This window comes from Barbatula barbatula, assembly GCF_947034865.1.
Source record: "Barbatula barbatula genome assembly, chromosome: 1".
In the NCBI taxonomy this organism is placed as follows: Eukaryota; Metazoa; Chordata; class Actinopteri; order Cypriniformes; family Nemacheilidae; genus Barbatula; species Barbatula barbatula.
The window spans coordinates 19,115,004-19,140,047 of NC_136766.1; the positions used below are offsets into that span (position 1 = coordinate 19,115,004).

General features: G+C 36.8%; 4 protein-coding genes across 7 annotated transcripts; 2 read left to right on the forward strand and 2 right to left on the reverse strand.

The window, feature by feature from the left end:
* The first annotated feature begins 1,031 nt into the window (after window positions 1–1,031).
* spi1b (Spi-1 proto-oncogene b) lies at window positions 1,032–8,358 on the forward strand. Of its 4 annotated transcripts, none has more exons than XM_079485634.1 (6): window positions 1,032–1,380; window positions 1,978–2,070; window positions 2,166–2,244; window positions 3,910–4,103; window positions 6,607–6,775; window positions 7,803–8,358. In XM_079485634.1, exons 1-6 carry the CDS (start codon window positions 1,339–1,341, stop codon window positions 8,114–8,116), a joined length of 891 nt encoding a protein of 296 aa, XP_079341760.1. In that variant the 5' UTR covers window positions 1,032–1,338; the 3' UTR covers window positions 8,117–8,358. The 4 variants fall into 4 exon arrangements, with proteins under 4 accessions (XP_079341760.1, XP_079341762.1, XP_079341761.1 ...); XM_079485633.1 differs by having other exon boundaries at window positions 1,118–1,380; window positions 2,163–2,244; XM_079485636.1 differs by lacking the exon at window positions 1,978–2,070.
* LOC306910724 (uncharacterized protein) lies at window positions 8,135–17,367 on the reverse strand. The gene is made up of 12 exons (XM_079485505.1): window positions 17,157–17,367; window positions 15,569–15,657; window positions 14,822–14,940; window positions 11,658–11,763; window positions 11,481–11,572; window positions 11,056–11,205; window positions 10,798–10,965; window positions 10,643–10,712; window positions 10,479–10,557; window positions 10,080–10,233; window positions 9,480–9,584; window positions 8,135–9,386 (listed from the first exon to the last, which is right to left on the reverse strand). The coding sequence occupies exons 1-12, from the start codon at window positions 17,261–17,263 to the stop codon at window positions 9,354–9,356; spliced, it is 1,272 nt and encodes a 423-aa protein (XP_079341631.1). The 5' UTR covers window positions 17,264–17,367; the 3' UTR covers window positions 8,135–9,353.
* On the forward strand, window positions 17,364–19,609 carry arl14ep (ADP-ribosylation factor-like 14 effector protein). The gene is made up of 5 exons (XM_079486016.1): window positions 17,364–17,735; window positions 18,244–18,442; window positions 18,573–18,689; window positions 18,884–18,939; window positions 19,147–19,609. Exons 1-5 carry the CDS (start codon window positions 17,665–17,667, stop codon window positions 19,373–19,375), a joined length of 672 nt encoding a protein of 223 aa, XP_079342142.1. The 5' UTR covers window positions 17,364–17,664; the 3' UTR covers window positions 19,376–19,609.
* A 2,800-nt stretch (window positions 19,610–22,409) lies between these two features.
* Window positions 22,410–22,941, reverse strand: fshb (follicle stimulating hormone subunit beta; the record flags this gene model as incomplete). Its single annotated transcript, XM_079469208.1, has 2 exons — window positions 22,410–22,628; window positions 22,768–22,941. 2 exons carry the CDS (start codon window positions 22,939–22,941, stop codon window positions 22,410–22,412), a joined length of 393 nt encoding a protein of 130 aa, XP_079325334.1.
* Between the last annotated feature and the right edge of the window lie 2,103 nt (window positions 22,942–25,044).

The window sequence follows — 25,044 nt, forward strand, 5'->3', positions numbered from 1 at the left end:
ATTACAGTGGTGGACAATACCAAGTTACATGTGCTATTTATTCTGAGCTTCAAACATTTTTTCTTGGTTACAAGGTATATCTGATATAAAAACCTGAGCAGACAAGCAAATACACCGCAGACACAAAAAGTACAATCTCTGATATAATTATAAGAATCTTTATCTTTCTGCTGCAGCTTGGCTTTAAGATTAGTTAAACGTGTGGTTTAGTAGATGAGGACATAAACTAAATGGCATTTCTTACGAAATTCAACCCAGTAACTTTCTATGTATCTGCCTCTGTAATTTTCAGTACATGACGTATCCTGATTTAAAAATAGAAGATAACTCATAAAGGAATAATTTAATGTACAGACCCTATTTAAAGCAGTCACTTATATAGTATCAAACTTAATCCTCTGTAAATGATTGTCATCATATTGTAAATGACATACCCAGAAGAACATTTTGTAGAATGTTTGACACAGGTGGAAATGTTGATAAAGATAAAAGGTTCTTTCCTCATTTTCATTTAGGATACTGTATCCTACATCCCAGCATGTAATGATGTATCTTAGCCAAAGGCTGATAATAGATACAACGCAATCAGACATCTTATCAGCCTGTAGGTTCCCTGTCTACAGCGAAGATAGGTCTGAAGACCAATGGGCTCCAAAATGAGACCTGATGTGATTAATTTAATGAATTTAGTTTAGGTTGGTGAAAACATTTATAATGTATACATATTGATTCTTTTCTCAGCTACATTAATAAATTAATAAAAAGCAGGCTTATATGAGTATTTAAATTAAATGATCAAATGTGTCATCTGTTAAACAATGTTGACATTAAAAGCTTTTGCCTTAAGTTTCTTAACAGGTCCAATTTTATTTTTGGGTATTTTCTATTGTATTAAGTACTTTCTATAGAATGACAAGCACCATGGAGGTGGACAGGAAGAATAGCGGTCAGCTGAATTGTCTCTGATTGGCTATTGGGGGAGGTGACACTGTACGCCTATTCTAACTGCAAAGATAAAATCCCCACCTGCCATTACCCTAAAATCAGGAACCTCTAGCGGACACACGCACTTACCCACACGCCCCAAAATAAAGAAGTAAGAAACAGAAACCTCGGTCCCTTTGCTACCGTCACTGTTACAGTAGCTCGCTCTGGCTCTCTTCTTTCTGGGCCTTAGCCGATTTAAGGGCCCCCGCTTGATAAGGTGTGAGAGTTAGATTTTTGGTTTCGTTTGGTAAGAGGAAATTTAGCAGAGTTGAGCAATGGTACGAGGACGGTTTTGAAAGCCCTTGAGAAAGCATCAGAGTCGCAGATTGTGCGTCAGGCGGCGAAGAATCCATGCTGCATTCGTACAGAATGGAGGGGTACATCATCCCACCCGTGAGTATTTTTTTTATCCTCTCCATGATGATAATAATTTGCTGGTGATGCTGTTAATAGATGCTTAAACTTGAACAATGCTTTTGTTATATGGCTGCCATCGTGCCATGACTGGCACATGTCAAAGTGGACGTACAGTTACTGAACATCTGGATCTTTTTGTGATAGAAAGACCACCATCTTATGGTGGTAAATTGTTTTGGCATCAGTCCGTCTTCTTGAAGATAATTTGTACATTGTGTTGTTTGTTAGAAAAAAGTTAGCAATTCTGTTACTGTTGGCATGCATGTATGGCTGTGCCAATAACTTCAAAATGACAATCGAGACAATGGAGATTCAGTTATTCACATATGCATTTGACTGTTGAGCACTTAAACCAAATCTACATGTTTGATAGATGTATGATCCCTTAGAGCCCATTAAATTAGTTTAATACATTTGAGACTGGATTTTATAATGACAGAATTTTTATACATTTATTTAATTTAATCATAGCTAACATGGACAGGTATATTTTGATGACTTAGATTATCGTTTCGTAGTAAACAAACAATAGGATGTTCTACAAAATGTATAACAATCATAATTTCTACGTAGAGAGAAGAGAATAGAGACAGAGTAACCTGGACTGGCTGGATGTCACAAACACCATCCGTACAAAAAGATTACTGGGCAGTTTTTACTAAAGATGTGAGGCTTTTCTCATATGTGTATAATTTTTTTCTGTATTTGGCTCCAATCGTTCAGACTAGTCACCATTTGTTTTTCATTTGTTTGGTCAGCAGCAAACAGAGGAAATGTTTGAATCAGAGATGTATCGACCACCGATGGAGTATCAATACATCATTGATGAGGGTCAAAATGGTGAGTTTTTATCTTAAGAATCATTCTTCATTGATAACGGAAAAGTTTTTCATTTCTTTTTTTTTCTTATGTTAGCACCAGTTAAACAATGCTTTGAATGAGTGACCTACACGGCCTCTCTGAATAAAGATTTTTTTTCCCACAAATGATCTGTTTCACACCGACCTTCTGCCAAAACAATTCAGTGTTATGTCACCCAGAGAGCCAAGTTGGCAACATCTTGTTCTGGTGAGCTAACGGATCAAAATCAAACCCAGGGCAGCTGGGACTGAGCTGTAAGGGGACGTTAGGGGAGCGAGCGAGTGGAACCGGGCGAGTGACCTAGCACAAAGCAGGAAACAGATGCCTTGTTGTGACAGGCAAGAAAACTACAGACGTAGAACGACAAATATCCCCAAGGGTTTCAATCCAAAATGAGCCGATATAGCACAAATGTGTCAAACTGTATGGACGCCTGAAATTAAAGCTGTTGCGGTGCTAAACATTAGCAGGGGTTTTCGTTTTTGAGGATGGCCATGTGTAATGTTTTTGTATAAGGCAGTTGGAATCATTTAATCAATCAGTTTATGGTGACCTTTGGTTAAACCCGTTTTATTCATCCCTGTTGTCTGGGAGCAATTTGTGCTTATTTTTGAAGAACAAAAAGGAACGAGAAACTGAAAACAATACTTAGTTTCATTATACAGCAGAGTAAACATTTGCTTTGAGCGTGGCTCATAAATGAAATACGTCTCCTGACTGAATTTGTTACAAACACAGTCAATTCTTACAGAATACAATGCTTGAAATAAAACAACAGAGAATTGACAGGCGAGATACAACTTAAACTTAAAGAGCCAGTTTGCTGGACAGAGCTCATACATTAATGGTGCAATATGTACAATAATTTTTTTTTGGAGGATCTATCGACAAAAAATCAGTATATAATATACATAACTATGTCTTCAGTGGTGTATAAAGACCTTACATAATGAAACATTATGTTTTTATTACCTTAGAACGAGCTATTTCTATCTACGTAGTATGTGTCCCCTTGCATGAAATTCTCCATGTCGTTTCTATAGTAGCCCTTAACAGACAAACTGCTCTACAGAGCGCATTTCGTAAATATGTTATCTGCATCGGCAGGTCACCTAGTGCTTCGAAGGGTGTTAGGGTGGGGGGTTGTTTGGTTGAAAATCTAAACCTTACCGCTAGATGGTGCTAAATTTAAAACACTGGACCTTTAAGCAAGTAGTACCTGCGTTAAATTAGGACATTCAAGTAGTTGTATGATTAATATACATCACTGGTGTGCTCTCGAGACAAAACAATGGCATTGGTATACTTTAATATATGCAGTTTTCGGTCTAGGCTTAAGCCTTGTTTGGGAAACCGCCCCAAACAGCTCAATTTTACTTTATTGAGCAACCTAACTATTAAAAAACTATCACATTAAGAAAAAAATACTTGAGCCTACTCAAAAACTGCAAAGGAAGTACTGGTGTGAAAAGGAGACGGAGTGAAACTCATAGTCCAAGTGCTTATATTGACACAGTATGAACAACTGAATTTCCAGAAATGATTGAATTAGCAGTTGCTGTTACCAGATTGCCATGAAGTTTAGGTGTTGGATGTTAAAGATGTTTTCTATTAATCTATTTCAACCTCACTGTCATTGTCTAGATCACACTTGGGATTATAATACACATCACATCCATCCGGTGGATTTTGAGAACCTGCCAGAAAGCCATTTCACAGAGCTACAGAGTGTGCAGCCACTACATGTAACGAATGTGCATCGCTTCGCAGATGTAGAGCCTGCCCATTTTATCGATCCAGGCTTAAATGGGCATCACCTCCCCCTGGCCCCTCCACAGGTGAGACCATAAAAACATTCTTAAATAGCATTATCTAAAAAAACAACACGGTTTTGTGTCAAAATCTAAGAGCTGACGGCTGAGACTATTGGAAGAAAATATGTTTTTTTTACAAATAGAGCAGTAGGAATTAGGATCTTCCTCTTGGTTATTTTTCAGCCGCTTTCGTGACACCAGTGATTGTACATGCCAGTTAGGAGCTTGTAGAATACATCTGTGCCCAAACTGTTGCTCAACAAAGCCTTATACTGACCAAAACTCAACACTGTCATCATAACTGCAGTCTGCAAACTCATCAACTGCCATTACACAGAACATCCTCGCTTACACAAACAAAACCACTCATTATTGTGACACAACAGACTTTTGTATAAATATAAAAGTTCAGACAGTGAGATAAGAATCTGCTTTCTGAGAGCATGTTAAAGAGGCAGTGGCGTGCCTCCTCTAATAATGAAAAATTCCTCCTCTAAATAATCAACAGTATAATATTAAATGAGAAAAATATGCACTCTGAATAAAATGTGCACAAACGTCAGGATACTGCACTAATGCAATATATTTGATGGAGATATGCAGGGGCACTGTCCATATGCCATTACATGAGAATCTGTATAATAAACATCAAATGAAAATGGAGCATGAGTTTACACTGAACAAAAAAGCATGTGGAAAAAGTCAATAAATGCATATTTTAATTTATATCCAAGTGGTCTAATTAGTAGACTATTTTAGACACTACACCAACTTACACACACACAAGAGAAAGCTTATGATGTAGTTTTTGCAGACACTTCAACAGAATATCATGTCATGTTGTATTGACTTTAAATTCCTTTTAATCACTTATAAAGCCTTAAAGGGTTTAGCCCCTACCTACCTAACAGAGCTTCTATCACACTACAACCCATCACGCTCTCTAAGATCTCAAAACGCAGGACTTTTGATAACACCTAGAATAACTAAATCCACCAAAGGGGGTCGAGCTTTCTCATACGTAGCACCTAAACTCTGGAACAGCCTCCCTGATATTATTCGAGGATCAGACACACTCGCCCAATTTAAATCTAGATTAAAGACGCATCTTTTCAGCCAAGCATTCATTTAATGCAAAATATGCTAAATAAACCACCGGGAGACTGACATTAGATATTATTTACTAGGTCTTTTTTATAACAAGTTAAACTATTCATGTTCTGTGTTTTAACCTTTTTTGTGTTTTTCTTTTTTCCCCTGTAAAGCTGCTTTGGAACAGTGCAAATTGTGAAAATCGCTATATAAATAAAATATAATTGAATGTTGTACAAATATGACATAATCTAGAAAAATAAAAAAACAAGCTAGTGATTGATTTACAATTAATATACGATTCTAAAAAGAATAATTTGTGTGGTTTAAGCTATCAATGTAATAGCAATAATGGTATAGTAACAGTTAGGATGACTGTTGTCCTTTAAATGTTTCAACGCTGTTAACGTGTGAATTCAACAAGTTATCTGTTGTCAATCTGTAGTCTTTACACCACAACACCAGGCATAACAACTTTTTTGCATCTAAACCTTACATGTACAAATATAACTTACAGAGGACGGCAATGCTGTTTTCTTGGCAGAGCAGATGAGTAACACACTATCTAAAAAAAAGTGTTACAAACTGTATGAAATGTAACATTTTAAGAAATGTTGGGGCCTAATGATAATTACAATTATGCATTTGGTAGACGCTTTGGACTTACAATACATTATCTTATACATTTATACATAGGTATACGCAATCCCCTAGGATTGAACCCACAACCTTGCGTTGTGAACACAATGCGTTTACCACTGAGCTACAGGAATTATTGGCTATTAATGCCCCATGCATAATCTCCATCTCAGCTTTATTTTTAACATTCATGATTTCCAGAGACTGAACAAAATGTCGCTCATGATGCCATTAACATGATGTAGTGCAGTGGAAATAACACATGACTGCTTCTAAAAAACAAAAATGGCATAATACTGTATGACTATCATGTGTTTTTAAAGTCCTCTCCTCTGTACACAAATCATCAGACCCCATATACAACTGTCATGTCACAAGAAACTGCCACCCCAGCACCGCGTGTGTAACTGCACTTTAAGTTGCTATGATCTTTGACACTTTGGGTTTCTATGAGGGCTTTTTTTTACTGTGGCAAGTGGTTTAACTGAAGATTAAGGGGAGTTTGGCTCCAGAATGAGATAACAGCATTTTTTTTATATCATGCTTTTTTTTATTGTTATCATGTTTTTATTGTGTTAGTTAGCTGTATTTTTTTTAGTTATTACGGCTCAAATCAAAACAAACCAACTACAGTTTGATTGATATTAATTGGAATGAACAATACAAACTGCGTAATCTCATTTTGGAACCAAACTCTTCAAATATTCTTTATAATTTCTGCTCTTTTTTTTCTTTCTTCATATGTAAATATGAGCTATTTAGAATACATTGAGATGTAAACTTTATATTTTCACAGATGACATATTTGCCCCGGCCATCAGTGTGTTACCCTCACAGTGTACAGCCTTCTCCTCTCCAGCGCAGCTCGGATGATGATGACCCCGGCAGCCGCAGTCCTCCTTTAGAAGTGTCTGATGAGGAGTGTATGAGAGACCACATCACTTCAACAACAGGGGGAGAACATGGTAAAGAAATGACCAACATCTGTCTGTACCTTTACAATCGCAAAAACCTTATACATGGATACATCACAGCCATTAATGGCATTGAAATTGAAATGTGAAAAGTGTGAGAAAGGGATACAAAACAACAAATAAATCCCACGAAGAGTCATGCCATCAAACTAAACTAAATAAATGTTTCTCTTAAAAAAGGGTCACTGTGGGGTTTACCTAATTACTTCTTAGTTTGTCGTCTTTGTTGATCCTGAAACATTTCTGTGAAAAAGATTATCTCTAAAATCAGAGGGAAATTAGTAGTTGAAAGAATGATCTTCCAGGCCTAATAAAAGCCAATCATTGAATTATTTGTTCACCCTTATGTTGTCCTAAACCCATGAGACTTCATTTCTACTGTGGAACACAAAAGAGGATATTCTGAAAAAGATCTGTGGTTCTGTGTTGGAAGTCAATGGGGTCCCGATGTTGTTTGGTAACCAATGTTCTTCAAGATATCTACACAGGTTTGCAATGATATGAGGGTGAATTAATGATTTTTGGATGCGTCTATTGCTTTAACCTATTCATAAAATCTGATTGGTTGATCGGAGCGACATTTCTAAAAGTGTGAATCACATTTCACACCTTTCTTTGACGATACCAATGTATCACTTTACTTATTGATCGCTATCAGGATGTTAAGAGACCTCCAAACAGCATGACAAACAAACGTGTCTGGACAGGGTTGCCTACTCAGCCTTCAACATAAGATAGTTCACCCCCAAAATAAAACTCTGTCATTATTTACACGCCCTCATTTTTCATTTAAGACCTGTATGACTTTTTTCTCAGGTTTAAAAGGACAACAGGGGGAGTAAATTATGACAGAATTTTAATTTCGAGGTGAACTATTCTATTAAGTTCAACTAAACGTTCCTGCTTAATGAATCAATGTTCTAGGAACTGTTCGGAGAGGAATTTTCGAGTTTATGGTTGAATATTTTATGGTATGCCTATGGAAGTTAATTTCTGTTTATTTGCTTTGTTTTTCAAGGGACCAAGAAAAAAATTCGCTTGTATCAGTTCCTGCTGGACCTTCTGCGAAATGGTGACATGAAGGACAGCATTTGGTGGGTGGACAGAGAAAGGGGAACATTCCAGTTCTCCTCAAAGCACAAAGAAGCTTTAGCACACCGTTGGGGTGTACAGAAGGGAAACCGCAAGAAAATGACCTACCAGAAGATGGCAAGAGCACTGAGAAACTACGGCAAGACGGGAGAAGTCAAAAAGATCAAGAAAAAACTTACCTACCAGTTCAGTGGGGAGATTCTTGGGAAGAGCCACAATGAAAGGAAGCTTTACATGTAAACACATGGGTAAGAGGAGAGCGAGGAAGACAAAACTGAGAGAAAACTAGTTTCGCTCTACAAAAAGAGCAATTGACTGTATGGTTTAAATCTTAAATATCTATTCATTTTTTATTATTCACCTTTGCATTAATCAGTAAAATATAAGTCATTCTTAACCATTTAATTGCTTTTGTGCTGCAGAAACATGATCTGTATAGTGTACATACTGTATTTACGAGGAAATAAAAAGAGCCAAAAGAATGACACTGGTCCAAAATGGGTAAATAATAAAAACTATTTTCAAGTAGGGACAGTTGCAAACTTCATCACCATGCATGACGGAAAAAAATCACAAAAATACAAAAGCAGAAGTGAAAACCAATGACACAGGCTCATGCAGCACGGAAAACTCTGTCACGTCTGGGCAGCGCACACACACACACACAGATGGAAGACCGCCATTCTCAGCTTATTTTTTGAAATGTTTCTCTTTAAATCACATACCATCTGAAGGAAAACCCTTATAGATACTAAACAAATATCAATGCATCTCTGTACATGGTGACCAGCTGTTTCTTCATAAGGCATTAGTGACTCATTGCAATTAATTAAATATAACCTTGTTGCATACAAAAAAGGAAAACAATAATAAATTACATTTGTTACCAAATTTATAAAGATTAACAATTGATTGTATACTAAGAACATAAAATGGAACAAAACTGATGGATCTTTCTTCAGCTGGACTGACAGAGTTTATCTATTGGAAACAGGCCCATTAATGCTTAAGAGATCTGTCAACACTGTCAAATGAACCTACATTGTATGAAAGTGACAACTGTTTTTTTTCAAGTTTGTCATTACCTAAAACTCATCGAAATAAAACAACACAGCACCCCCTGTCAGCAAGACCGCAGTACTGCTAAAAAAACTATATTTTAACTAAAAGCTCATAGGTTAATTTCTCATACAAAGGCAATAGTACATTTATTCAATAAGTAATGCGTATATTTCTGACAACAAACCTTGAGATTTGTTCCCTTTTGGTATTTATCTCTACATCCCTAATGACCTTCAACCATTACAGTACGTCTCATGATGTGTATATGGAGAACAGTCTAGGATCAGTCTTAACTCAACTTTACATAAATGCAAAATCCAACAGTCTCTATTCTCCCATTTCATTCAGATATCTTTATAGAAGAGTAGAAGTCTCATTATTCTGAAGATAAATGTCCAATCATGGGGGTCTTCTGTTAGTTGGAGGGCTTCACAAGAGGAACATACCACTGAGGGTAAAAGAGTGTGAGAGTGAAAACACCAACATCATAGGTTATCATTTAGTGAGTAAGAGTAACACAAACATAAACAGATCCTTGTACCTCTTCTGCCATGCCCGCGGCCTTCCTTCCCTCTGTGTTAAATGGCGGCTTTAAAAACCCTTTGAAATGTAACCTTACCAAGTCATGGAAGGTTTTCAAGGAATCCTGGAATACATTGACAAAATAGCACTCAAGAAAAACAACAATGCTGCTGCATAGAAAGCTTAAAAGCACAAAATATAATTGTAGAATTTCAATATTAAAGTGATAGTTCACACACAAATTTAAATTCTGTCATCATTTAATCACATTCCGATCATTTCAAACCTGACATTCTTTCTTCCGCAAATCACAAAAGACAATATTTTGAAGAATGTTGTTAACTGGCCCCCATTCACTTGCCATTGGTTTGTGTCCATTCAATAGAAGTGAATGGGGTACAGTGCTGTTCGGTTACCAACTTTCTTCAAAATATCTTCTTTTGTGTTCTGCGGAAAAAAGAAAGTCATACAGGTTAAAAATGACAAGAGTAATCATTGACTGAATTTTCATTTTTTGGTGAACTATCACTTTAATTGTCCTTTCATTTACAGTGAAATTTCACAAACCACTTTCTGAGTATTTAAAGTTACATGTCCGAAAACAAATATGCTCTCTTACCCGTCCTTCTTTAGAGCAGATGTATGTGAACCATCTCAGCCCCGCAGCCACATGTGTGATCTCATCAGTATAAATAACCTCCAACACCTTCACTGAGGTCAAATCTCCCTGAGCCGCAAAGCGAGACAACGTCTGAGGATGAACATCCAAACCTCTATGAACAGAAATAATGATATTAATAAAAAAGGCCCATAATCATTTGCTTTATTCTAACACCACATTTGTTATACAACACTGGAATTATATTACAAGAAATAGTTAGTAATGTTTCCTATTCAGGTAATATAATGTCTCTAATGAGAGTGAATGCAAATTTAACATCTCCCTCTTTTGGCTGCTGTAATCCATCTTTCTAAAACCAAAAATAAGAGATATTTAAACTCATGAGCTGTTCCTTACCTGGCTTCATGGACCATGTGTACAATAGCTAACCTTGCTAACAAGTCGTGAGACGTATCTGTTGCTGACTGCCATAAACCTTCAAGAAAAGAAAGGAGAGAAATATTGAACCTCTATTATCAATTCACAGAAATAAATCAAAAGCGATAAAGACATAAACACACCGTTATGTACTGGTAAAGAACCAAAAAAACTGCCGAGTTCCATAATCCTTTGCTCTAGTAACTGATAATGCTGCAGGAGAAATTGGGGTCAGATCAGGATTGGATTATCAAATTAGAATTTAGACTTGATTCATTTAAGATGCCCACAGACAAACCTTGGCTTCATCTCCGGCTACTTTGACAAAGTCATCGAAAAACTGCCAGGGCAGTGGTTCTCCAGTGCTCAATGTAAATGTGGAAAATCTTGCTATAATATCCCAGGAGAGATCTATTGCCCACTGTTCTATATTAGCAAGTGAGTGTAGTAAGGCGATTCTACTTGTCTGATAAAACAGAAGCAAAGAAAATACCATTACATGTAATGCAATAATTATTCAACCAACAAATTTCTGCTGAAAATGAAGCGAGTTTACCAGTGTGCCACCTTTGCCCCGTTTGATTTTGCCAGGCTCCAGAACTGTCAGATTGTCTCTTCTGCTCGGCTGTGATGGAGGACTGGAGTCCCCAATTTCTGTGACTTCCCCACTGTTCCATTTCTCTTGCACCATCTTGGTCAAGGAAACCTACACAGCACATAACAATTTTTTATAGATATTTTAAAAAGATATTTTGCTATTCATTTTGCAATTTAATAATGCAATTCATTATTTAATTTAATGTGGGTTGAGACAGAGATTGTTTGACAATAAAACATCAACATTTAAAGTCTATAAAGTTTAATACCAACAACCTCCTGTTCTGTTCTAAGATTTAAGTTCTTCCGTAGATCAATCATTCAATAAAAGCATCCCCTAAATGCATAACAATAAAATGAGAGGATTTTATAATATTTTTTCACCTTTTCCTGTGGGTCTGGGCTCTGAAGGATTTTGGTGGCCCACATGCAAAGCATGTTTTCAGAGGGTACATTTATTTTCATGGGCAAACTGTCTACAAGGAATACAACACAACAAAGTACAATTATATGTCATATTCACAAATCATATTCAAAGGTGTATGCGCTGTCACTCCTCACCCTGGTGGATTATAATACTTGTCGCAGGTATAGGACAGAGGGACAGCATGCTCTGAGTGTTTATGAACACTTTATCATCTAAGACTCGTACATCATACACTTGGTTCTGGTGACAAAATACACATTAAACACGATTGCCATTTAATTCTTATACATACATTAACACAGATCATTACACTATAGCAGGGGTATTCAATTAAAGTTCCAAGAGGTCCGGTCCTTATATTTTCTCCCAAACAGAGGTCTGGAAAATATGTTTTTTGGAAAATACATAAATATTTTATCAGACCATTTATTTTATATTTTGATATCCACCACAGTATTTATGTATTGTGCACTCTGTGGGTTTAGGGGAAAGCCCTCTTGATACAAGTCTAATAATTAATATTTGTAAACAAAAACTACTGACAACATACAAACAGCAACTGTAATGTAACAATTAAAATGCTCTCATCATAAACAGAAAACAGTTAAGTAAGTAACAGTTACTTACTAAATTAGCCTTTCCACGCCATTCATGGCAGAACGACTACTACTATCTTTAAATGATTTCCCAATTAGGAACGTTGTTCATTACAAAATGTGACCCTGCTTGTGAAAACCCAGAAAAATATTTTTACTGTTTTGTACATATAACCATCCAACAGAATCTTTTGTGAAAATATTACAACAATATCTTCAATAATAGCTGAATAATGACATTTTAAAGATTGAAATCTTGAAATTGATCTTTGATGCTTGTTATCTAATAATTTGATTATGAGACTTTAGCCTGGGTTTTCACAGGGTCACAAATGTTTACATGCTGATCAATAATGCTAATGCTAATGCTATGTACATAAAAACGTTATGGTTCATAAAATATCACAAATGTGGTGTGATTATATTAACCCAGATATGAGGGAAACTATGGGACCACAATCCCGCCACAACTATTGTGGTCATGGTTTGAAAAATAATAAGCGTAAATAAAAAAATTCAAAACACATTTAAAATAATGCACTAAAAAACTGAAAGACAAATGCAAACAGCAAACAACAAACAACGCGGTCACAGATCGAAAAGTAATTGGCGTGAATCAAAAATGTAAACAAGTTTAAAATTATACCATAAAAACTGAAACATTAATTCAACATTTTCCAAATCACAAACAAAATCAGGTTTCCCGCTCATATTTCTTTTGTCTGTGCAGGCTTTAGCGTCACCATTGGTCCACTAGTTCTAGATTGGCAGCTCCTCCTCTAGCCAATCAGTCGAAGAGAGTGTTGACGTCACTCCAAACGCGAATCGCGGCATACCTCTGAAGGTGGATTATAACCATCAGCTTCAAATCGCGGACAACCACAGGTAATTGAACATAATTATATCGTTACTGAGTGTCAGATACACTTCTTATATCTGCTTATATCGCTCTGCCAGGTTTAGTAATTTGTTGTCTGTTTCGACCATATAGTCCGTTAAATTTACATGTGTCCAGCTGGGTTTAGTCTGCGGTGCTTACATACAGTTATAGTACCACTGACTAAACCCAGCTGCACACTTAACGGACTATGGTAGAATCGGACAACACATCTGGCAGAGCACACGCACTCATAACAGATATAAGAAGTGTATCTGACACTCAGTAACAATTTAATTATGTTAAATTACCTGTGGTTGTCCACAATTTACAGCTGATGGTTATAATCCACCGGTATGCCGCGAGTCGCGTTTGGAGTGAGGACCAACACCCTCTTCGACTGATTGGCTAGAGGAGGAGCTGTCAATCTAGAACTAGTGGACCAATGGTGACGCTAAAGCCTGCCATAATTACCATGAAACGTGAACTGCAGCATTTGGAAAAGCAAGCGCAGAACGTGGAAACAAGAGCAAAGGTGGAAAGACCGTAAGAACACACAAAATAAATATGAGCGGGAAACCTGATTTTGTTTGAGATTTGGAAAATGTTGAATTCATGTTTCAGTTTTGTGCGGTATAATTTTAAACGTGTTTACATTTTTACAGTTTTTTAGTGCATTATTTTACATGTGTTTTAATTTTTTTTATTTACGCTTATTATTTTTCAAACCATGACCACAATAGTTGTGGCGGGATTCTGATCCCATAGGAAACTCTGGGTTTTCCGTTTCAGAATGTGTGGTATGTCAAACCCGAGAAAACGGGGTAGCTCAAGCCCATTTCTAAAAGTAACCATTACCCTGTGAACCTAACCTAGTCTGGAGCAGGTTTTCTTTGGTAAACCCAGAGTTTCTTTCGATCTCCTTCCCTTTTTTAAAGCGCAAGTGGTGTAACTCCATTCATTCATTCATTCATTCATTCAGTAATTCATGGCACACATTTTGTTAACACACAGACCATCTCAGTGACTAATTTAATATGTGCTTTTACAGAGGATCCTGTATGTGAAAAGGCTGCATTAATTCAAAGGGATGTTCTCTGATTTCAGGAGAGCAGTTTAGGACCCGAGTGGAATATTGTTTCTGTTGTTTCATTCATTTATTCATTAATATGTTTGTTTATTGGTACATTTATCTATTTATTAATTTAAATGTCAGTCAAGCAAATTAGTAAATCCACTGTTTGCAGAGCGGAAAGTGTGCCTCGCTCTCAAACGCTTTCTGCCAGAATGTTGCTTTTTGATGCCGTTGCCATGATGAATCCTAATATCGGAGCTCCATTGATCATGGCTTGTTGTAGTCGTGGTGCAAGCACGAGACGTTACATTTCCGTCACACGCATGCAGTATTCGACCAATCACTACTCACTGGTTAACTGGCCAGTCATAGCACACCTCGTTTTACAGGCCGATGAGCTTTGTAATATATCTGAGCATTTCAGAGAGGCGGGGGCAAGGAGGAGATACAAACATGCAAGGTATGTGGGGAAAAAACAGCGTTTTTGAACTTTAAATCGTGTATACACATTGCAATACATCTAAAACAAACGACAATATTTGTTTTAGCCGTGTCATATGACCCCTTTAAATGGTTTATTAAGCTATGGCCGTTTCTCAATATAGGCTCTTCAGCGATCTTGTGTTCTTGCTCTACGTCATCAAAGTCTGGTTCTAATACTCAAGTGCTGCATTCAAATTTGCACTTTGGCCGTTTTTAAGACATAACAGTGGTCCGCCAATTGGGGATGACTGCACCATAGTAACTTGCCTGCAGTCCAGTGGAGGAAGAACCTGTTTCGAGGCTGAAATCAAAATAATGCCATGGGCAAATCAATGCCAGTTTCCCATTGCCCAGGTCTTCAATATCACCTTGCTCAAGTGGGCCCCCTGTCAAACAAAATATTGTGTCTTGTAAAGATTCTTTAACAATTCTCTTATTTCAATGAATTACACTTCTCTGCAGTTTTAAAAATGTATTTCGACATACAGTGTCATTGTTTCATGATGGAAACATTTTTTTAACTAAAAAGTATGCTTGAATAAATATTCAACATGCTGTTACAAAAGTAAAAACACCTGTCTTACTAAGGTTTATAAATTAGACAATAAATAAACCAAACGATAAAGTTAGAGATGAATAACTATAAAATAATGTGGATGAAAAAGTTCTAATATATATATATATATTTTTTAAATCAAATCACTATCTACAAAGGTCAAAGCGCACTCAGACTTGAGGGAAGTCAAGTGGAGGTTACTGGAATTAAGGGGCTCCAGTCAACGATCACAAGTGTTTTGCATTAAACTGAATTGTTAAGGGGGAAGGCATGAAGAATCTGTTGTTCAAGAGGAACCAAATAAAAACAGTATATAGTATTTCAGAAACAGGAGTTGCCATGGTCACATGTTCTGGGTATCTTCAACAATAGAATACACAGAAATACAAAAAGAAGGAAACTTACCTCACTCAAAACTTAATGTAGGTATTTTACCTGTGTGAAGTGTTACAACTAACCTTCATGTGGGCAAGATGAATCCATAGCCCAGAATTTATCATCCTCTGTATGCACCAGGACTATATGCTCTCCGTTGTCTGAGTAAAGCCTTGAAAAGAAAATATAAAAAAAGTAGTATAGATAAGTATATACAGTTAGGTCCATAAATATTTGGACAGAAGCACATTTTTTGTTATTTTAGCTTTTGTTATTTTACACTTTGAGTATCAAAGTGTATTCGAGTTACTATTTTATAATGGATATTGTCCTAAAGTGCACACTCTCAGCTTTATTTAGAGCGTATTCACATCCAGATTAGCTGAAAGCTTTAGGAATTACAGAGTTTTAATATGAAGCGCCCCCTTTTATCAAAAATAATTGGACATTTAAATAAAAAGCTGTTTTATTCCCAGGTATGGGCTGTCCTTAAATGATTTCTTCATAAATGAAGCATGTTTAAGGTCTGGAGTTGATTATACATGTGGTGTTTGCATTTGAAAGCTGTTAATGTGAACCCACATCATGTGGTTCAGGGAAAATGCAAGTGAAACAGACCATAGTTAGATTTAAAAAACACAACAAATTAATCAGAAAGATGCCAGGAACATTTTGAGCGGCCAAATCAACAATTTGGTACATTCTGAGAAAAAGAAAAACTCATCGCTGAGAAAACAATCCTGGGCGTCCATATGAGATCCAATTGGTGGATGATGACATTATCATCTCCATGATAAAGAAAAACACCTTCAAAATGTCCAGACAAGTGAAGAACACTCTCCAAGTGGAAAATATGTCAATGTTTGTCAATCAAAACAATAAAGAGAATATAAGGAAAAATACAGAGGGTTTAAAACAAGGTGCAAAAAGCCTCAAGAATATGATAGGTAGATTAGACTTCAAAAATAGCCGAACAAGCTCTAAAAAAAGCTTTTTTTTGGAGAGATCAAATGAATATCCACCTGCATTATACTAAATACAATAAAAGATATGGAGAAGGCTTGGAATATCTCATTATATGAGCAGACAACAACTTTAGTAAAATAGTGTTCAGGCAGAGCGATTCCATTTCCATGCATGACGCATGGACGCCCAGGATTGTTCAGTTGCTGAGCTCAATTGTTTCTCAGAATGTACCAAACAGTTTATTTGGCTGCTCTTAATGTTCCTGGAATCTTTCTGATGGTTTTTTTGTGTTTTTGAAATTTAACCATGGTCTGTTTCACTTGCATGGAGATCTCCCCGAATCCCATTCTGTCCAAATATTTATGGACCCAATAAATAACTTTCTTGAAATATACCGCAAAGTAAAAAACGTCTGAGACCACAAGTGAAAATGCATTAGCCTTTTTCTTATTTAAAACGGTACCAAAGAACGGTCCCATTTTGCTGCCAACCTTGGTGAATGCAACATTTTTATTCAATATCAATAACTGTCTGAAATCATCTTCAGTTAATTATTGTTCAGTATTTAGTAATTCAAAATTCAGCAGGTCAGTAATTTATTGACACTTTCTGTCATTATTTGTATGTAATGATATAACCTTTTCAAAAAAGTACCAGTTTTCTAGAATTGTCTCTGTGTGCATTCATAGAATAATGGGACCTTACTTCGTGCATGGTGACTTAAATTTAGATTTGTCTCCCACACACTGCCAGTTTCCAGCTTCGACAATTTCTTTAAGCGCATCAACTAAATCCTTCTCGAAGTGATCCATTCAGTCGATCTAAAGAACGTCTCGGAGATCATCAGCAGCAGCAAGCACGCGTGTGGCTACAAAAACATTAAAACGTATTGCTCATTCAATAACTTCCGGTGACTACTTTTTTCAAAATAAAAGTGTCTTCATAAAGCTCTTATTTATTTGCGTTTCTAAGGACATATTTATACGAAACCGCTCTGCTCTGCTCTGCACATGAATTATGGACTCAATTTCGTCTGGTCATAAGAAAAATATCACGCGGACTTTTAGTAACAGACTATAAAGTTCATTTGCAAACATTTATGCCTGCTCAGTGGCGCTAAGTAGGTAAAAGCGCATGCGCATTGCGCAGCTGCAGATCTCGAGGTTTCGGAGTTGTCTCTGGGGGGAAAAAGACACTCCAAGACTATAAAATCATGCCGATTTCTTGTTCAGCTATCGATTGCGCAAACCGCTTTGTCAAGGGATCGGAGATCAGATTCTACAGGTAAGATTGTAGGATAGATTGTCAACTATTCCTGCACTGCATAGACATGCGTGGAATTAGTGTAATACATTAGGCTGCATTGTTTACATGGAGTCAACTTGTGAATAAATACGTAACGTTATGCCCCTGTAAGAACGACACAGGTTTAACAGTTAACCCTATTCTCTTCAAATCGTTCTTTAGGTTTTTACTATCGGTCTCCCTTCCCGCTGCTTACGGTTTTGCACAGTGACTGTAATATTTCGTCATTTAAAACAAAAGCAAAGTCTGAAACCACGGTAATGGATAATAGTTAAATGATCAAATAATGGAATCATCATATATTTAGTGTCACAACAGTATATTACCAGTTTATTAAGCAACTGAATTGATTGTACAGTTTGCAACGTGAGGAGGAGGACAGCAATGCCTATTTCGCTGAAATCACATTTATTTCCAAGCAATGCTTAAAGAATTAGCCAGAAGCTTTAATGTTAGGGGTTTTTCTCCTTTGCTGTTTCTCATTTAGGTTTCCAATCAGTAAGCCGCAGCTGGCAGAGCAGTGGGTACGAAGCCTCGGAAGGAAAAACTTTGTTCCCACTCAGAACTCTTGCTTGTGCTCTGAGCATTTTCAGCCCGACTGCTTCCGTGACTATAATGGAAAACTGTTTCTCAGAGAGGATGCTGTGCCTACTATTTTTACCAACTCTGGAGGAGATGGCACCAAGGTGTGTCCTTGTCCTTAGCAGTTGTTTAATTCAGCCTTATGTTTTCAAGATTTTTTTAACTGTTTATTAAATATTAATAAAATATAAATATATCAAATATGAATTATGGTGCTCATTTCCTTACCTTCAGATTGAGTTGCGCAGGAACAGAGGGGGAATAGTTGGAAAGGAGGTCAATGAATCCAATGCTGCGTTCAAACAAATGACAAAAGATAGAAGACAACCCATTAGAGACTCGAGTCTGAAGGTAATACATAGACGGCTTAGTATGCAATTACTATCACTTTGTTTTGTCTGTTATTGACTTCTCTGCATGTTTATCATTAAATCAGTTCAGATTTTTACATAAATGTTGCACAGCATAAATGTTTGAGCCATAAGTCCAGCAATTCAGGACTGATACAAATAGTTTGGGTAATTTATGATGATGATTTTTTACAGGGCAGAGGCCCAAATGAGAGAAGACGAGCAGGGGGAAAGCTCTCGTCAGGTGACAGGTACCTGCCCATCTATTTTTTTCACTCATGATCATCACTTCATTCAGTTCATGAGCAAGAAGCATCTTCATTTATTAAATATTTTGGAGGATTTGATTCTGAATTTGAAAACACTACATAACTATAAGTATGTAACTAGCACTCTTAACCGTCAGGAAAACTGAAACCGAGTGGATGAACTTAATTTACCCATTTAATTCCATACAGGCAGTCCCTATCTGTCAAGAACAAGGTGTATGACAGCAAAGGCCTGCTGATCTCATGTGGGAAGGATCTGTGTGACTGTCTGGACATAGACTGCATGGGCTGTTTTTACCCGTGTCCTGAGTGCGGCTCACGGAAGTGTGGCGTGGAGTGCAGGTGTGACCGAAAATGGCTATACGAGCAGGTGGAAGTAGAGGGAGGAGAGATTATTCGCAACAAGTTCGCCAATTAACAAATCAGATAGGTGACCAAGAAGACATCACTTCTGTTTCTGAGATGTGTGTGGACATTGCAGAAGTATTGGGTTTAAATTGTATATTTTTTTACTTTTTTATCCAAGGATAGAATTTATTTGAAATGCTTGTTGCATTTCCAATGTTCTTCAGCTGTGTTTTCAATTTTATCCTTCCAGGATTTTCAGTTTGTTTTATCATGTTGTATTAATGTTTGTCTTTTCTCTTGAAACTTCCTTGAACACAAAAATAAATGCAGATTGCAAGTAATGCGTTTAGTGCTGCATCACTGTTTGTATTTTCTCTTGAAATTTCCTTTTAAGCAAAAATAAATAAATGTAGAATTAGTGCTGACTCAAGAAATCATCTCCTTACCTCATTTTACATTTATGAATTTTTTTTTAGTTTTTTATCTTTGGGAAGATGTAGCTCCAAGAAGTGGTTTAGATCTTTTATTATACACTCACCTAAAGGATTATTAGGAACACCATACTAAAACTGTGTTTGACCCCCTTTCAACTTCAGAACTGCCTTAATTCTACGTGGCATTGATTCAACAAGGTGCTGAAAGCATTCTTTAGAAATGTTGGCTCATATTGATAGGATAGCATCTTGCAGTTGTTGGAGATTTGTGGGATGCACGTCCAGGGCACGAAGCTCCCGTTCCACCACATCCCAAAGATGCTCTATTGGGTTGAGATCTGGTGACTGTGGGGGCCATTTTAGTACAGTGAACTCATTGTCATGTTCAAGAAACCAATTTGAAATGATTTGAGCTTTGTGACATGGTGCATTATCCTGCTGGAAGTAGCCATCAGAGGATGGGTACATGGTGGTCATAAAGGGATGGACATGGTCAGAAACTATGCTCAGGTAGGCCGTGGCATTTAAACGATGCCCAATTGGCACGAAGGGGCCTAAAGTGTGCCCACACCATTCCACCACCAGCCTGCACAGTGTTAACAAGGCATGATGGATCCATGTTCTCATTCTGTTTACGCCAAATTCTGACTCTACCATCTGAATGTCTCAACAGAAATCGAGACTCTTCAGACCAGGCAACATTTTTCCAGTCTTCAACTGTCCAATTTTGGTAATCTCATGCAAATTGTAGCCTCTTTTTCCTATTTGTAGTGGAGATGAGTGGTACCCAGTGGGGTCTTCTGCTGTTGTAGCCCATCCGCCTCAAGGTTGTGCATGTTGTGGCTTCACAGATGCTTTGCTGCATACCTCGGTTGTAACGAGTGGATATTTCAGTCAAAGCTGCTCTTCAATCAGCTTGAATCAGTCGGTCCATTCTCCTCTGACCTCTAGCATCAACAAGGCATTTTCGCCCACAGGACTGCCGCATACTGGATGTTTTTCCCTTTTCACACCACTCTTTGTAAACCCTAGAAATGGTTGTGCATGAAAATCCCAGTAACTGAGCAGATTGTGAAATACTCAGACCAGCCCGTCTGGCACCAACAACCATGCAATGCTCAAAATTGCTTTAATCACCTTTCTTTCCCATTCAGAAATTCAGTTTGGAGTTCAGGAGATTGTCTTGACCAGGACCACACCCCTAAATGCATTGATGCAACTGCCATTTGATTGGTTGATTAGATAATTGCATTAATGAGAAATTAAACAGGTGTTCCTAATAATCCTTTAGGTGCGTGTATACCAAGTACACTAAATAGACACTTCAAAAAATTGTTAAAGTGTTAAAAACATTTTAAGCTTTTAACCTGGACGCCGTGCATTGTCCAGAGTCAGGAAACTCTTTGTTTGGTGATTTCATCTATTAGATATTGTCTAAGATGTCTTCCCAATTGCCCCATTTGTCTCAGCGTGAAAATTTAGGACACTTCACCTCGTGTTGCAGCGCTAGAAGCCAGAATTGTCACGATGAAAGGCCAAGTTTGCCCTGTAGCTGTACAACAATAGCATGCACAAAAACAGTGAACTTGACTTGTAGCAGGGATAATGTATTGTAAGGGAATTTAAAAGAAGGATTTCCAAGACATTCAGAAATAGGCAGGCAGTTTATCTGTGGAACACATATGTGTGAAGAATTCTTGCCATTTTACTCTTTTAAATGGTCAATTGGCAAAAATTTTGAAGGTCATGCAGCACAGCATCAACAGTGTTTCATTTATTAAAATACATTTAGATTTTTGTTTAATACATTTGATGTAACACTAGTGTCATTTGAAAATGGTATATTTAATACCATGAAAATGGTATTAAATGGTCACAACTACAAGGGCTTCAATCATTATAGCCTAATTATGATAGCAATTTCGATATGATATGGTTTAGTAAAATGATTACATTAGAGTTTTTATTGACATTATGAAGTATCTATTCTTATGATGTAAATTGCCATTTTTGTGTAAAGAAAATAGTTTAGTTTAGATTAAATCTTGTGCTGTGGGTTTTGTAAGTTTCAGTCAGCTATTCCTTTCATTTCCACAAGTAAATTCTCTGTTATAGTCTATAACACATTCCCTTATTTGTATGAAGGGGATTGCCTCTTTTCTGAAAACTCTGATATTCATATCGATACACTCCTAATTTAATTTTGAAAAATCAAGTATGGTTTAGTGAGCTTATTCAGACTGAGCGCATCCTCACAGAGACATTTGTTGGTTTCAGAAGGACAATTACAAAACACACCAATTTCACAAGTAAAATGTGCATAAGTGCTTGGGAACAGATGGTTTATCAAAGGAAATGAGCTATGGTTACATTGTGTAAAATCAGTTTTAATTGTGTGGTTTGTGCCTGATTAGAAGATCAAGAGAATGACAGGATGAAAAAACATTTGACACATGACCAATTGGGAGCATTGAGGCAAAGCATCACATTTTTAAAATAAAAACTATTTCTTCATTTTAATGTGTTATTGCGGGATGGTGCTAGTTTATTGATATATTAAAAATACTGCATTTTCATAATGCATAATTCCATTATGTAGAATATTAATGGCATCAAAAAAATGTATGAGCTTTGAAAACTTTCCAGAGATTTTGGTTTTGGCTTCATCTTTTAATAATGTGCATTGCAGCTGGTTGTCTGGTGGCTGAGAACTCCACAATCCATAATGTCAGTGTTACACTTGCTACACTCACAGCTGAGGGCCACAGGATAGGTGAAAACCGAGTCAACCCTAGGGCAGCCTTTGAATTCATAGGTTTCGTAGGTCCACTCTCTGAAGTTACAGGTGTTCTGGTAGTTCTGCACCATAGGGCTGCGGTAAACGCTTTCCTATAAACAAATTAAAAGATGATATTAAAAACATCAAAATAAAGCTCTGCATTCTGCAAGTTTAAAATATAGATGACTACAAGCAATTCTACATATATGTCAAATGTTAAAGTATTATTGCTTGATTTTATGAGAGTACCTGTGTTTTGCAGAGCCCAGCACAAGCAGTGGTGTCGATTGTAATGCAGCTTCCACATTCCTCACTTTCCACAGTAATGGAGATATTGGTAAGTTGACAGCTGGACCTGCTCTCTGAAACGGCCCTCATTAGCACCGGCAACAGCATCACCATAACAACGAAGTTCATCCTCATCTGGGAATCATTGCAAAAGTGTGTGGCTAATTAAATACAAATACTGGAATACAGTATTAGTATCATATGTCCGTCTGTAGATTACAAAAGTAAATGCATTTTGTGGAATGGATTATCAAAATTGATTAAAAAATGTTTACCAAAACATTTAAACGAAAAATCTCCAGTGAAATGATAACCAAACTTACACTATGTAGTCCATAGCTTCTAAAAACTCTGCATTAATTATGTGTTGAAAAAATGTCAATACTCAGATCCAAATAAAAGAAGAACTAATATGCTTAAAGCAAAACTAACAACTAGAAACAGACTAAATACGGTGCATCAACTAAACAGAAATTAGAGTCCTCATGAGTCCTACCTGCTGGAGTTTTGCTCAGACAAAATCTCTTGCCCTCTCACATGGACACTTATACCCTCCTGTCAGAACATACGCCCAACTAATACCACTAAGGTATTTGCTTTTGTGGAGGTGGCACAAATCCCTAAAGCCCTGCGGCCATGGCATTCAGTCTGGGAGAGGCTTAGACAGCACAGCATCCATGGAAAGGCCACCAGTGATGTTCTGGTTTCCAAGGTCAGTTTTCTTTAGCACAGTTGTTTTACTGTATATAAATCTAATGGAACAGTCGCTTATTTCAGGAATCTTGTTTTGATAATTAAACTAATAGGGGTCAGTTGTGGCCTGGGGGTTAGAGCATTGGGCTTGTGATCAGAAGGTTGCTGGTTCTAATCTCAGTGCCAGCAGGTCATGACTGAAGGGCCCTTGAGCAAGGCACCTTACCCCTGATTGCTCTGCAGTAATGTGCCACTGTAAAAAAAAAAAAAAAAACTACTTGTAAGTAAAGATAAAAGCGTCTGCCAAATGAATAAATGTAAAATGTAAATGTAATAGTTCCTGATGGCTTCTATAAAGAGCCCCACATGACTTGTTCAACAGAACTTTTGTCTGATGGAACAAAAATGTATGTAAATTATTAGGTTCCAAGTGAATACTTATCTGTAATGAGTCTCTGTTATTCTTTAGCATTAATTTCACATAGCATTGCTGTATAGGCCTAACCTGGAATGTTGCCTGAATCTGTTTAAAAGCTTATAGTCTTCTTGATTTTTATTTTGCTGCAGAATTCGGCTTCTTACACATATCTCAGCCTGCTTCAAAATCTTTGACACAAATCAGCTCCAGCTCAACCTTGACAAGACTGGGCTCCTCCTTTTCAGGCGTATCTACCCACGGTTTCTTTCCATCTCTTTTGAAGGTCAGGCAGTCACTGACTCCTGATGTCTACAAATATTGGAGGTTGTCCAAAAAGAGCCAGTGACCTTTGCTTATCATGCTGCGACATCTGCCCCAGCATACGGCTCTTTAATTCAGAAAAAACAGCTTTTTTGCTCATGCTAGTACGTCAAACATATTGCTGCCTGACTTGCTTTGCAGTAATTCTCACGTTTTCCCAAGTCTCAATATATACCTACCAATGGTGGCAGACTTTGATTCCTATATTACAGGTTTCAGCAGCAACAACATAAACAAATCATATGGCTCAAACTTAATTTCCGGTAGACCTCAGCAAAGAAACTGTTTCAATTTAATTTACTACAAAATATAGATTATAATTTAAATAAATATTTAATATAAATATTAAATAGAAAAGAAATTGTTATATCAACCAAACAAATTTCAAATAATAATTTTGCATTTGTTTTGACTTATTTGTAAATATACGTTTTATGCTCTGTGCAGTTACATATTTAAATTAAAGAAAGTAGATTCTCAATCTTAATTAAACAACAATCTTTTCTTGGATTAGATTAGATTCAACTTTATTGTCATAACACATATACAAGTACAGTGTAACGAAATGTAGTTTAGGTCTAACCAGAAGTGCAATTAGCAAGTGCTAATATACAGTTAGAATAAATACAGAATACAATATTGATAAAATATTATACAGTTATGAAAATATTTTACAGTAGGTGTGTTCTGTGAAAATATGACAGTAGGTATGTTCTATGAAAATATGACAGTAGGTATGTACTATGAACAATATATACAGATGACTACATACTATGAACACTAACACTGTGAACATTAATGTACAG